We start from the raw sequence: 15,299 nt of genomic DNA on the forward strand, positions 1-15,299 counted from the left end.
AAATAATAAAGTCTACAAGGATTTAAAAACTCAAAGTGCTTCCCATTTCCCATGCCTCCTTCCATTGCAAAGTAAGAATCAAGTCTACCAAACTGGAGATAAATGTTTAAAAAAAAAAAAAAATCTAGGCCTCCCACATCAGTCTTTGTTTTAATGTTAGTTCTTTTTACATCTGTTGTAACATTATAAACCAGAGATTTTTGTTTCACATATGGAAAATGGAATTTCAATAATTTAATCTAGCAAAGTACTTAAAGAGACTAGAAAAATTCCCCCTGTAGAAACCTGTGCAATGCTGTGAGCATACATACAAGAGATGCATACAGGCACACATACACAGAGCTCATCAAAAAAACTTCTTGGCTGCTGCTTCCTGTTGGCTCCTAAGGGCAGAGAAAGAGAAACAATAAGGTTAAAAACCTTCATTTACAGTCATTGTATTAACACACATGGAATGACCCATCTGAATTCAAGCAATTTGATATGGCTCCATAAAAAGGAGGACACATTGATCCAGTTCAGGTTTTGCTTCCATTGAAAGTAATGGAAGTCAAACCCAGACTGGCTCAATCTGTCCTCCTTTTTCTGGAGCCATATGGTAACCCTAATTGTGTGGAACATCTGCCCACTGTTTTCTGAAAAGTCTAGGTTTCACCGACATAAAAGCTTGGAAAGCTGCTCTGGTTGTTACATAAGGACACCCATTTGTAAAAACTGAAGCCAATTTATAACGCCATTCCCGCAAGCTATGTACATACAGAAATAAGGTAAAACAAGCTACTGACTCCCGCCCCCCCCCCCATAAAAAAAAAAAGCAAACAAAAACAAAAGAAAACCCAACCACCACCTGTCCACCTTGTGTAGGAGTAAAAAGTATATGATGTTCCTTTGGAGCGTGCACTGTTAAATGCAATTCAGAGGTGTTCTTGGGGGTGGGGAGGAAAACAGAAGCAATGCAGCACACTTCTGTATGTTTGAAAGCACAAAAACACAAGCACCGTTTTCACTGGGGAAAAATGCCTACAGAATAACAATGTGCAAGTGATTGGCACTGGATTTTTTTGGGCTGCTTTCCAAGATAAAGTACATATATGACTTCACTTTTGAAAACTTGTTCTCTAATTCCACCGTTAAGTATCCACGGATTTTGATATTATGCAAGCAGATTAGCAGGCTAGAATCAACACATTGGTTTTCAGGTTATATGCGCTGCAGTTTTTCCCCAGTGAAATTCTAAACTAGTGCTTTACTACTGCAGTGGGTAACACTATAATGGCAGTTCACAACATACAGCTTAAACTACTCACACAACCTCCCTTAAATAACTAACCACCAACAGAAAAAAAAAAATTGCAGTCTTCAATATTAACATGACCTAACCATCTCCAGCCCAACATTTCCCAACCACTTATCTATTTCACCTTTTATGCCATAGCAAAACCCAACCATGCCATAGTGATATATAAAGTTCCCCCACCTACTGAATTCCCCTATAACTGCATATATGTCACACTGAATGGTTTAAACAAAGGGAACCTGAATAAACAAATGACCAACAGTAAAAATTACATCATGCAATATACAATCAGCAGAAAAACATGATCCAGTTCCATCTACAAACTCACCTGTACATCATATAACTAATGAGTAACAATGTCTGCACAGCTACAAATACAAAGAAGTATGTTGTTGATAGACAAGATGGAAATGGTGGCAAATCAGCGCATTTTTGCTTTTCACTTGGCTAAAAATGAAAAAAAAACCCAAAAACATTTAAAACAATTAACACACAATACTGAATACTTCAACACAAAATAAAATGTTTGTAACCTATACAGCAACACTATCAGTTCGGTGTCCCTTGATTAGATACATATTGGATGTAAACCTATAAAAATAGCAAACAAATTTATATTCATCTAACAGTCATTACTATAACAGTTTAAAATTGTGAACTCAAATTTTAACTGCTCAGTTTTACAAATTCTATTTTTTGATCATACTTAAAAAAACACACACACAACCCTACAGAGTAAAATTTATTCATACCCTTTTCCTTTCCTTGAATTCTGTTACACAAGTCAAGTCGATCGAGTACCCCTACCAGCAGATAGATATAGATTCTGAACTATTCCAGTGACATCACAGGTATATAGTCTGGTGCAGCCTGGAATTCTCCAGTATGCTATTGCCAAAGCAGAATTAGTTCTAGTGTGCCACACTACTGCAGCATAAAAAGTTGTGGAAACCATAAACAAAAAAAAAAAACCACAAGAGGCAGATTACAGGTTGAGCTCGAAAGATATCCCCTCATGCCTTAGACTGGTATAGCAGGATTCAAGGAAAGGAAATTAACAGGTCTGAATAAAATTTCATCTTTCTTGTTCTGCTAGACCACTCCAGGAAAGTGGGTTGTATAAAAGCAATACTGTACAGGGTGGAGCAGTCAGGGCCAACTGACTCACAGCTCTGCCAAATGCCACATCGTCTCTGGCTAGTATGTCAACCATGTACTGTTTTATAAATAAATGTAGCAACGACCACGTTGCCGCCTTGCACTGCAGATGTCTTCAAGCATGACCATTTGCACCTCTGCCTAGGATGACGCCTAAGCTCAGGTCTAATGGCCTTCAAGCTCACCGGTACTATCTTTCCACAAATGACACAGACTGTTTCAATGGCAGCCTTAACCCATCAAGCTTTCAAAGACTTAAAGAAGTTGCATGACCTTTAGGCCGTCCATGAAAAGGTTCAAAAAGATTGTTAGGCGAAAAGATTTAGTGACCTCCAGATACCACAACTAGGCTCTGCAGACATCCAGCTTATTGAGTGTTCTGGCTGAATCTGAATTATTTGTGATCCAAAAAGGCGTGCAGGACAACCACATGATTCACATGGAACGGTGATACCGCCTTCAGAAGGGAGTGGGTACAGTCTTAAGAGAGAGACTGACCACCCCACCCCCACTACAAAGGAGGACAAAAATGGGTCCCTTCACAAGAGGTCATGTAGACCACCGGGGGGGGGGGGGGGGGAAAGCATCTTCAGGGTTAAGATCTTTAACCGAAGCTTCTTTCTAGGGCTCAAAGGAGGCCCCCAAAAGGGTGTTCAAAACCAGGTTAAGGTTCCACTATAGAAGAATCATCCGGAATGGGGATCAAAATGTTTCACTCCCCACAGAAACTTGACTATATTTGATTGCATCACTAAAGGCGCTCCAAGGATACTTGCCTCTAAAGTACAAGAGTACCACCAACTGCACCATCAGGGAGTTGAGGACCAGGCTATGCTCTAGGCCTCTGCAAAAGGTCCAGAATATCTGGGACCTGCACCTACTATGTGGACAGAAAAGTCTACAGGCATCAATGCGACACCAGACACCCACATAAGCCAAGAGAGTAGAGATGACCAAGTAGAAGAGTTTACTCTGCCTCCAACACCACCTCTCAAAGGCCAGACTGAGAATGGGATTCCCCATTACTACCAGGCCTTGCCTGAGGATTCCCCAATCCCCTAGGAGTAAGACAGGAGGTTCCACCAGAAGGCATATCAGATCCATGTACTACAGCTGGTGAAACCAGTCTGAGGCTACAAAGAGGAAGAAATGGTGACTGGCCACCCTTCAAAGCAATCAGCTGATTAGTGGCCAGGACAGAAACAGAGGGGCTCCTGCTGGGGCCAGAGTAGCACTAAGGTGTTGGTCTCTGTTGTACTGAATTCCCTCCCAAGGCTAAAACAATTGTGTACACTTGAGGCATATTTTCAAAGCACTTAGCCTTCCAAAGTTCCATAGAAACCTATGGAACTTTGGAAGGCTAAGTGCTTTGAAAATATGCCTCTATTAGTGTCCTGACCCATTGCCGTGAGGTCAAAGCACAGAACCACCACCAAACTACCAGGAGTTGAAAAGGTTGACAAGTTGAACTTGCATTCCCTTGGATTCAATATTTTCTGACTCAAGTCCACTTGCACCTTCTCTGTCCCTGTGATGTGGGCTGTGGAGGTTGCTGGGAGGTGAGACTCTGCCTAGTGACAAATCTAGGCCACTTCCAGGGCAACTGCTGCACCTCTTACTTGTTGATATAGGTCATCACTGTGGCACTGTCTGACATCCCTTGGACCACCTTGTCTTCCAAAAAGGGAAGCAACTCCTGTAGTGCCAAGCAAATGGCTCTCATCTCCAGAAGATTGATGGTCCACTATCCCTGTGCAACTCAGCCCATACAGTGAACCTCCCAAACTTGAACGCTCACATTGGTGGTCACCATCACTAACTCACGCACGTCCAAAGGGAAACTCTAGAGGATGTGGTGGGGATCATTGCAAACAGGTCACAGGAAGCGGCAATTGCATTGAGCTGCTGACTCCAACAGCATCCCTGGAAACGGAAGATGAATGTTGAACTCCTAAGACTTCAGAAACCACCTGGAGAGCAATGCCTGCTGCAGCGGACCTATGTGGGTTTTCATCCATCGAGCTGCAAGTAGTCCCAGGCCTATGGGGCCTTCTAAACCCAGAGTTCCCTCTTTTCAGGGAGGACAAATGCCCCCCCCCCAGGAGGGTGTTGAACCAAACCTTGAGGTACTCCCAACTCCTACAACAGAGCCAGGTGACTTTTGGCATAATTTACCACCTAGCCCAAGCACTCAAGGAGCTTTTCATGTCTTCCATGGAGCAAAGGATGGGTCAAGCTCATTGCAAACACTCCCACAGAGCTCACACCGTTGGGCCATGTGGACATCCCAGCATGTGGTCCAAACTTGGGGGATGTCCTCTCCCACACTCCAGACCCAGCTAACTTACCCCAGGATCCTCCTCACGCCAACTGCTAATCTCCTGCCCAGATCAGTTCTCCAGTCAAAGAGTATGTGAACTTTTGTGGCTTTAAACAAAAGCAACTTTATTCATCTGACATGCCAGTGGAATAAAGAAGAGCCATTTTTTTTTTTTTTTGGGGGGGGGGGGGGGTCGCTATGACAGAGGATCTTGATGGTAGGGGAGGAGTGGAATGGGCCAGAACAAATAACCCTAACTGAAAGGGAACCCACTGGAGCCTCACCAAGCTAAGGACTATAAGCTAAAGCTTGGGGCTCCGAAGAGCAAGGCAACCCCAAGAACACCAAACCACTTGACTCAACCTCAAGGAATGTAAACCATTAACTGTCCTCTGGGGAGTCAGGCCTACACTAGGGAACTGCTGCACCAGAACAGACCTACACCATCTGCTGGAGATACATAAATACTAGCAGTATCTCTACCGCCATCTGCTGGTGGGGAGACTCAACCCATTTGTCTGAACTGGTCTAATAGAATGATAAGGAAAATGGCCAATTCAAACCTTTTGAGATCCCAAATGTGTTATCCTTTTGTTTGTGGTTTCTTTGTTAACATAGCTCTGCTCAGAAAGTAGTCTTCTGTGGCAGTTTGAAAATACATACAATGTTTTGGTTGGGAAAGTACCAACAGAAAAGGCAAGTGTGATTCTCTGCACGTATTTTCCTTTTAAAACAAGTTTCAAAATCAGAACATGAAAGAATGCATGCACAGTGATACAGGCAGTCTGAATGACCCGAGAGCATGAAGGCTATACACCTTAAATATCCAAGATGACAACTTGCCATTAGTGAAAAACATGAAAATTACCAAATTCTGCTGTACTAAATTTTCAATGTCCTTTTTCACCACGTGAAGATGTTCTTTAATATCGCTGAAGTGCTGGGTTGATTCATAGAGCCCACCTGCAGACCCTGCATGTTGTGAACCACCTGATAGTTTCAAAACGTCACCCATAGAATTCCTGAAGTACAAAAGAATAGTTGGTTACTGTGCCATGAAAGAAAATCATATGATCTTTTAGGCACCGATTATAGAATATGCTTAGTTGATATTTCAGCAGCTAAATCTACACACAACTGTTCACACTAACAAAAACGTGGCACAAATCCCAGCATGTAGATTTAGGCACACTGGGCCATATTCCATAACTAGGAGTGTAAATTTCAGAACGCCCATAGAACACCCATTTCCCTGCCCATAACCAAACACCTTTTTGCCTGTGCGTGTTAGAAGTTTGGTACACATCGTTATAGAATACGCTTAGCAAGCTGTGTGCCTAAATTCTATTCAGTGCTCATTACTGCTTGTTAAGTGTCATTATCAGTACTTATTAGCTTGTTAAATTACTCACACCATAGAATTTGTAGGCACGCTATATAGATTCCGGCAGTAAACACTTAGCTGCTTGAACCAGGGGCGTAGCTACGGGTGGGCCTGGATGGGCCCAGGCCCATCATGAGTCTCTCGCCGTGTCTCCTCGCCGGCTCGCCCTCTCCCACCCTGCCCCCGCCGTAGCGCCTGCATTTAATGCTATCGGCGCTGCCTCCTCCTGCACTTGTCTCTGCCTTCCACTCCTGCGGCAGCGCTTGTAATTTGCTCGGCACGTGGCAGAGGGAAGGTCCCACAGCAGGTCGTCGGCGCCTTGTCTATGAGATGATCAGGCAGCGCCGGTAGCAAATTGCAAGCGCTGCCGCGAGGGTCGGAGACTGAGGTGCAGGGGGAGGCAGCACCGATAGCGTTGAATACAAGCGCTGTGGTGGGGGGGGGGTGGGACAGAGTGAGGAAGACAGTGGTCTCTGCTGGCTCTGCAAGGGGAGGGGGCTGAAGGGAAGGGAGAGGTTCTTGATGTGTGTTTGGGGGGGGTCAGGAAGACAATGGGGTGCTGGCTCTGCAAGGGGAGTGGGCTGAAGGGAAGGGAGAGGTGCTAGACTTGTGAGGGGCAGGGGGTTGGAGAGAACGGAAGGGAGGGAGGTACTGGACTTGCAGGGGAAAGGTTGGAGGGAAGGCGAGAGGTGCTGGATTTGCACGGGGAAAGGTTGGAGGGAAGGGGTGTGGAGCTGGATATGGGGGGGGGGAGTTGGAGGGAAAGGGGAGAAGTGCTGGATATGAAGAGAGTTGAAATGAAGGGGAGAGGTGCTGGACATGTGGGGGGGGGGGGGGGGGGGCTGGAAGAGAGGTGCTGGATATGCAGGGGATGGCTGAAGGGAAAGGAGAGATGTGGACCTGTAAGGAGGGCTGGAGTAAAGAGAGAAAGGTGCTAGACCTATGGGAGGGGTTAGACGGAAGGGAGAGAGATGATGGACAAGGGGATAAAGGAAAAGGGAGTCAAATGCTGAACCCACAGTGGGAGAAAGAGCCAGATGCAAAAGGGGAAGAAAAGAGAGAGCGGAAGAGAAGCTGGTTGGGGTGGGATCAGAGAGGAGAGGGACACATTGGTGTGGAGGAGGGAGAAAGGGGACATAGGGAAGTGTACAGATACAGAAGGGAGATGATGGGCATTAGGTGGGAGTATGGGGAAAGGCACACAAATGTGAGATACTGTATGGGGATGGCAATGGCATATGGGCACAGAGGGGCAATGCCTGACAAGAGGGGGGGGGAGAAGGGGGATATGGAATAGAATACAATGCTGGGCACTGGAGAGGGGGGAGAATAGGAACACAGAAGGGATATGCTGGGCACAGGGTGCACAGAGGAATAATGATGAATGAGGGGATATGAACACAGGGGAGATACTGGACAAGGAAATATAGGAAAACAGAGATGGGCGATGAATGATGGACATGGATAAAGAAGAAATGTCAAATGGACAGGAGACCCTGGCAAGTGAGTTAAGAGAAGACAGAGGGAAGCAGAAATCAGACACTGGGACCAATATGATTTGAAAAATAAAATGACCAAACAAAAAGGTACAAAAAATTATTTTCAATGTTGTGAATATAATATGTTGGGTTTGCACTGCTACCCTCATTGAAGTTATGGGGAGCACGGTAGGGACAGAGCATGGGTGGCATCAGGTTGCTGTTTTTTCTCTTTCAAAAAAGTTGTAGTGCCCTGGTTTGAACAAAAGCTTTGCTGAGCAGTAAACTAGCTATTGTAGTATCTTCCAAGTCTTTACCATCATTGTGTTGTAATGTCTGTCTACTTTATTTGCTTGCTTAGGAGGTCATTGACTAACACTTAGGAATATAATGAGCCTTGTGGCAGATAGATAATGACAATATTAACATGTGCTAATTTTGCATTATGTTCTTGGATATAAATCTTCAAAGAAGCAGATTAAGATCACCACAAAATATTTATTTCAAGGAAAAAAGGTAGCAGATACAAGGAATGGACTCCTAAAAGGAGCTAGAGACAAACAGCAGCAATGGAATTCAAAAGACATGGATAAAACACAAAAGGATCCCTTACTGGCAAGAGGATGATAAAGCAATTGAAAGTGCTAAGCCACTGTTGTGCAGTCTCCACTGGTTACCAGCAGAAGCTCATTCTATTTTTAAATTGTGTTTTACCTTTTTGATTCTCTATGGGATGGCTCCACAATAAATGGTACACAAATGGAGAATACGTTCTGTCAAAAATACAGTCTTCACTCGATATCAAAAAATATAATAAGGTACCACCGATTATGCAGGATAAAAATTACACCGCTAATTCTAAACATTTTTTAAGGTTTCAATTTTCCTGTCTTTAAAGGTTGTAAACAAAACAGAACTTGCACCGACATTCTACCACCAACTAAATAAATGGTGAAATATTAATTTGCTTATAGCATCAGTCAAATTATATGCTAATCAGAAAATTGCTTAAAACGTGGTTAAGAAATTTGTTCTATCATGACTACTGTCAATTTTATTTTTTATTGTATTATATATTGTGTGGGGTTTGCCCTACTCTTTACTGATTGTGAGCTGTGCTAATCTAATTTTGTATGTGCGGCATAAAGTGATGTGATTTAAGTCTGTGAAGAGCAATGGTTGATCCTAAAGAGGCTGAAAAGCTGGCCTGGAGCATTTTACATGGGAAGAAAGAGGAAACCCTGACTGAATTTCAAGTTCTGAAAGTTTGTTCTTGAATCAGCCTCCATGCACTGACCCCTGCTAGGCTGAAGGTGATGTACCCATCTAACAGAACAGATTTATATTGGCTCTGTAGGATACTTTTTCCATATGTGGTGGACTTGTGTTCAGGTGCAACATTTCTGGAATGCTGCTGTTCAGTGCATCACTACAGATTTGAAACTTGATAGTCACAAGACTCTTAAATTATGTTTGTTAGGCAATGGAGCCCTAGGGGGTCACAAATGGCAACGTAGATGGCATTGGACTAGCCTTTTGTCTGCTAAGTGTGTGATTGCTGCCTTTTGGAAACAACGTACTTGACCTGCTGTTGATGATTGGATTTTACGGCCATGTCTTGTGGCTGAAATGGAGCAACCTATGGACAGACATTGTTTTCAACCGTCAGATGATTAGCGGATTCGCCTGGATCAGCTGTTGAAAGCAAGGGATGGGGGGAAGGTATATTGAATAGCGGTCAGTTTGAAGGAACCAAAGGCTGATCAATTTTATTTCCTCTTTATAAGTATAGCATTTAAGAGAGGCATAAGGAAGGGTGGAGGGGGATGACTGCATTTCTTGATGTTTTAGTTGGAATGTTTCAATACGGTCTGTTATTGATTTTAAGAACATAAAATAAAAAAAATTCTTATATGAACTGCAAGTTTACTTAATATACTATATTCTTGTGAAGTGCAAAAGAATATATTCCTGAGAAAGGGGAAAAATCCTCTTTACCCCAACCTCCACCCAATCTATACTTTTTGTGGGGTATGGAGGAAAAAAATGGGTCACACTTTCTTCATCAGCATAAAAAAACCCTTATCTCATTTCTATTTTTACTAAAACTTCACAGGAAGATCATGTTTCTCATGGATCCAAAAAAGAAGAAAGAATACTTAAAACGTCTAAGTTGGTGGTAAACACAGACATGTAACAGAAAATCAATCACACCGATTATGGCCAAAATTTCGCCATCATGGGCTGTCTCAAGGCGTGCATAACTCATCAGTAACTCTGAGCTCACTACGTCTTCAATGTAGTGGGATCCCTCACTTCACAGGAATATAGTATATTATTAAGTAAACTTGCAGTTCATATCAGAGAGAGTTTTTTTTATTTTATGTTCTTATAACTAGATACTCATACTCTTTTTGGATTGTTATTGATTTTATACAGATGTATTCTTTTCTTACAATAAAAATAGTGATACCAAAAAGAAGACCTCCCTGATGCAGATATATGAAACATGATATGCTGGAGGATGAGATCCTATGATTAGGCAAGATAAGTTAATTTCAGCTTTAAATATGCTATTTGTTTCAGAAATTAACTTTTTGAATTTCAGACATTAGCTATCATATCATACTGTTTATAAACGCCATGGACCTATGACAAAATGGATTGTGACAATTATCATTATGAAACTTTTAGAGAATTTATCCTTCTGATGGTCCAAAACATTTTATTAGAGGACTGCTATTCTATGGATGATTAAACCCTCCCTCAGTTTTTGAACATTTGAATTAGTCTGCTTGTAATATACTTATCTTCTTACTTGATCTCATTTACATAAGTCAGAAGGTCCTCCTGAGTTTTCAGAATAGCTTCAAGGTCATTTTCTGTGACCTGAAATGAATCAGAATAGACTTCTTTTACCACTGAAACCTCTAATGTGCCTGAAAAATGTGTCACAGTATTACCTACCTGAAATAAAAGCTCTCATTTCTTCTAGAAACTCACCTGCCCTTGCTCACCCATAGTACCAGATCCTCTCTTTGTAATCCTGTCCACATACTTCCTCTGCTCATCGAGGATCAAATCCAGCTGTCTGTTAAGCTGCTTAATTTCAAGATGAATCCTGTTCTGCCCCTCAAAGATCTGCCTCAGTTCCCGATCACCTATTGACTCATAGACATCATCTGCTGTGGGACAAAAAGGTACTTATTCACCACTACTGTTACTTCTGGGTATTTATTAGAACTAACTTATAGAGAAGAAAACATCAAAAACAAAAAGAAAGGCCACTGGAAAACAATAAAAATTGCCAATGAAAATAGTCATACTGAGGAACAGCTTAGCTGTTAAAGAAGCAAGTTTTGAACTGGGAATGTCCCCCCCAGGCAGTTCAATTTTACATTCAGCACTGGGCCAAAGAGAAGAATGCTGCCTGACATGCAACTGATCAGCAGTGGACCTGGGCCTGGAGAGAGATGGAGGGAGGGACTCATGTGTACATGTGTCAGAGATGCCACGGTGGGAGAGGGGAAGCAAAAAAAAAAAAAAAGAGCACTTGCTGCTGACGGTACTTGCTTTCTGAAGCTCCAACCGAGCTGACCACTGCTATGTTGTGCTGGCAAAGCCTAAATTTTTTATTCTTCAGGTTTCTGTCAAGCCCTGGCAATCTACAAATATGCTCTAACTGGGTGCCTCCATTTACGTGCCCTAAGGCTGTGCAGTAGGAACCCAAACGCTTAGGTTCCATTATAGAATACTAGCGTAACCTGGTATCAGCACATCTAACCTTTACTTATCTGCAGTTATCCATTAGAGCTGGGCAAGTGTGTGTGCTTATATGCAGCAGGGACATGTTAAACTTACAGTATTCTGTAAGTTACTTGTGTAACTGGGAGGATGCCTATGTCCCACCCCTTGCAAATAAGCGTACACTCTGCTAGCAAAGAAACAGAGCAAGAGACAAAAAGCCATATGGCCTGTCCAGTCTGCCCATCCATACTGTCTACTACCCCTTTCTCGCCCTTACAGATCCCTATGTACATGTCCCACACTTTCTTGAATTCAGATACAGTCTTCATCCCTACCACCTTCATAGAAAGAGTGGTGAATTATTTCCTCAGGTTACTTCTGAGTCTATCCCTTTTCACTTTCATCCTATACCCCCTTATGCCAGAGCTTCCTTTCAAATGAAAAGGCTTGCCTCCTAAGCATTTATTCCACAGAGACATTTAAATCTCCCTTTCTTCCAAAGTATACATATTGAGACTGTTAAGTCCATTTCCATATACTTTATCACCATTTTAGTAGCCGCCCTATGGGCTTCCATCTTGTTTATTCTAATCATTTACATTTGAAACACACACATTTATGTGACCACCTTGGGTTTCAGAATTGCCCTTATAGTGGCTGAAAATCTGTCACTATCCCCTGGATTCTATATATGGTGCAGCGAGTAGTGTACATTAAATTGTGTGCACAGAGGTGCACATGTAACTCAACTAAGCAACGAGCCAATTAGTCATAATTGGCTAACCAATTATCACTAACTGGCAATAACTGGAATTTACACGTGCTTCTTTTTAGGCATATTATATAAAGAGGTGCGTCAGGGGTGTCAATCACATTTACACATTGTTATAGAATTCAAGGGAACACATGTACATTTAGGTGCTGGTATCTACACCATGCTTTCAGTGGCGTAAATGGCTGCACCTAAACATATGTGCATTCTCCTGCCTACCCACTATTCTATAACCTACATCCTACTGTAGACACGGTTTATATAATATCTCTATGCAAGCTATTATGACACACCTACATTAAGACGCCTTATATAGAATCTGGCCCTTTTATGCGTATTGATATGCCCTAACGCTGTCCTCCCCACTCTATATATAGCCCTATGGAGGCAATTCTACAATATAGGCACCTTGGTAACATGGGGTGAGATCTTATGTTGTATGAACACAGACACTTAAGCATCCATAAAGAATTGGTGCCTCCACTTATAACCTGCCACAGACCTGGTGTAAATGGGGATGCCTAAATGTAGCAGGCATGCAAGCAACAAACAGTATTGTTTAAGTTGCCCCTTCCAAATGTCTGCCCTGCGTATGGCCTGTCCACGTGAACACCCCTCCTTACAAAAACCAACGTGATTTGAGCGCTTTAGGCACCCAAACAGCATTTTCACAGATAAGTGTATATTAGGCACCTGAATGCCAGTATTCTGTACATTTAGGTGCACAGTTAGTGCACAGACGTACAGACAAAACAGAATTGCCCTTTATAAACATAGTAGAATATTCTTATTCATGTACTAGGCTTCTGTATTAGGCTCACAAATTTAAAAAGTTATACGTCTGGCATAACACCAAACACAGAACTACTTTTGAATGTTGACCTGTAGAAGAGTGAGGAACCATTCAGATTATGCCACTTGCATGCCCTTCTTCCTAAAACATGGAATCTAGGGAAAGGGAAATGGAACTTGATATACAGCCTTTCTGTGGTTTTTGCAACTATGTTCAAACCAGTTTACATAGCATATACAGGTACTTATTAGTGACTGGGGCAATAGAGGGTTAAAGTGACTTGCCCAGAGTCACAAGGAGCTGCAGTGAGAATCAAACCCAGTTCTACAGTATCAAAGTCTGGTGCACTAACCACTAGGTTACTCCTCCACACAAACATGGAGTAAAAAAAGGCAATCCTTTTCTCTTACCTAGATGCTCCTGCATGTCCGGATGGTCCTTTTGAAACTCTTCTTTCTTTTTGTCTAGTTCTTGCTGAAAATGTTCAAATTCTTCTTGATACTTATCTTTTTCCATCTCGGGAATTTCTGAATCTGGAGGTGGCTGAAAAGTATATCAAGCAAGCATAAAACATAAGGAACCATACAGGTTGCAGACTCTATACAAACTCTTAATTCTCAAATTAGCAAGTACACTTCCCTGTGGATGTCCCCAGATCACAGCATGGCAGCACGTAGCAAAGTCCCTTAATGCCAAACTTTCACAAAACTATGCATTCCTGTAACGGAACAGAACCCACTTTCTAGTTTAAACACACCAGTTTTTGACACAAGGGGATGTTCTGTGACATTGGTGTAACAGGTGCCATGATTTACTTTTAATGGAGCTCCGAGAGACGCGCCTTATTTCAAGCGACAGAAGCTTTTTTACTTCATACGGGGGGCTCATATTCAATCCGTGACCCCAAAGGGGAGAAGTTTTCAACTGGGCGATTTCCCTTCTCACATGGTAGGACACACTTCTTTTGGTTAAATCTAGTCTAGGTTTTGAACAATCCCTTTATTTTAGGACTAGGGGGGCGTTGGGGGAGGGGAGATTGGAAGGTGGTTAGGGTACTTGTAGAGTAGGCTAGTAGACGTCAGCCTAGGGAGTTATACGAGTCAAAGCTCCTTAGCTATATGGATTGGGGAACTGAGGGAAGAAACCTGTTGATCTTTAGTTTTCTACTCTATTTTATTGACACCAGTCCAGGAGGGGAATGAAGGGGCTTGGAATCTAGGTGGTTGGGGGGAGGTATAATTGGGAAATTTCTCAATTTGAAAATGATAAGTACAATTTCTACGTACGAGGCATGTGCGTTAATTTTTCTGATATTGTGGACGGTTTCTTTGCTCTTGTTTGTAAGTTTGTATTGTATCACCAGTGTTGGTCAAAGCACTTAAGTGAAAGTAAAAATAAATGTATATTTTAATACTTAAGTAACAGTACAATGAAGAACACATAAGCAGCGGTAGCATTTTTTGCTCGTGATAGAAATCAGCAAGTGGTAAATGCCGAGACGCCTATAGAAATATAATGGGTGTCTTGGTGTTTACCGCCAGCTGATTTCTACCATGAGCTTAAAAAAACCGCTACTACAGCTTAGTAAAAGATCCCCATAATACTGAGTAAAAAGAAAAAAGTACCGCAACTACAGTGAATGTAACTATTAACATTTTTATCCCAACAATTTTATTGTTCTACAATTCAATCTACTTTGCTTTTAGTAAAAAATTTTGAGAATGACTGTTACTCATGCGACTGCACTTGCAAGTCTTTAATCCACCACAGTTCAGCAACTACACTATCAGGAAGTGGATTGTTCAGTCTGACAAAAAGTTCCTTCAAATCAGGCCAGGCCGCAATATTACCGATGCCTTTTAACTGGGTCTGCAGGTATTGATCAAAGCAATCTCTGTCTGCAACACTTGACATCCTTACAGCAAAGAATGCTATCATCATGTCATTATCATCTGCATTAGTAGTGCTAATTCATCACTTGTATGTCATGCTGTCCAATTACAGAGAAGGCTTTTACAAATTTAAAATCATTATCTATTGTCCTATTTTTCATATGATGGCAAACTCTGAATATCTTCAAGAACTGATGCAAGAATACCAAAAGTATGGAAACTCTTCAGTCTTAATGCCAGTCTAGCAGACTATAAATCCAGTGGACTGTCATATCAATGTAAAATTTTCCATGGGATGCACAGCAGTCTGTTGTGATAGAGACATATGTCTGTTCACCAAGAACTGCACTGCAGCCAGCTTCATCTCTGCTTCAAAGTGACCAAACTCATCACTTCTGTTTGGCTGGAGACTTTTAACCAGTTCAACAAGCACAGGTAACTCTGTTCTCATAAGCTGT

At 42.1% G+C, this 15,299-nt stretch overlaps 1 protein-coding gene across 2 annotated transcripts in view; it reads right to left on the bottom strand.

Moving 5' to 3' along the window:
* Positions 1 to 125: 125 nt before the first annotated feature.
* The window catches only part of LMAN1 (lectin, mannose binding 1), a 59,892-nt gene continuing 44,718 nt past the window's right edge, over positions 126 to 15,299 (bottom strand). The window contains exons 8-13 of one of the 2 annotated variants that reach the window (XM_030192997.1): positions 13,360 to 13,492; positions 10,641 to 10,819; positions 10,456 to 10,526; positions 5,644 to 5,797; positions 1,626 to 1,744; positions 126 to 383 (exon numbers count right to left, since the gene is read on the bottom strand). In XM_030192997.1, the coding sequence (XP_030048857.1) occupies positions 347 to 383; positions 1,626 to 1,744; positions 5,644 to 5,797; positions 10,456 to 10,526; positions 10,641 to 10,819; positions 13,360 to 13,492 (693 nt within the window). In that variant the 3' untranslated portion in view covers positions 126 to 346. Of the gene's footprint in view, positions 384 to 1,625; positions 1,745 to 5,643; positions 5,798 to 10,455; positions 10,527 to 10,640; positions 10,823 to 13,359; positions 13,493 to 15,299 lie in introns of both variants that reach the window. The other variant, XM_030192996.1, reaches the window with a different exon arrangement.

This window comes from Microcaecilia unicolor, chromosome 2 (genome assembly GCF_901765095.1).
Source record: "Microcaecilia unicolor chromosome 2, aMicUni1.1, whole genome shotgun sequence".
Classification (NCBI taxonomy): Eukaryota; Metazoa; Chordata; class Amphibia; order Gymnophiona; family Siphonopidae; genus Microcaecilia; species Microcaecilia unicolor.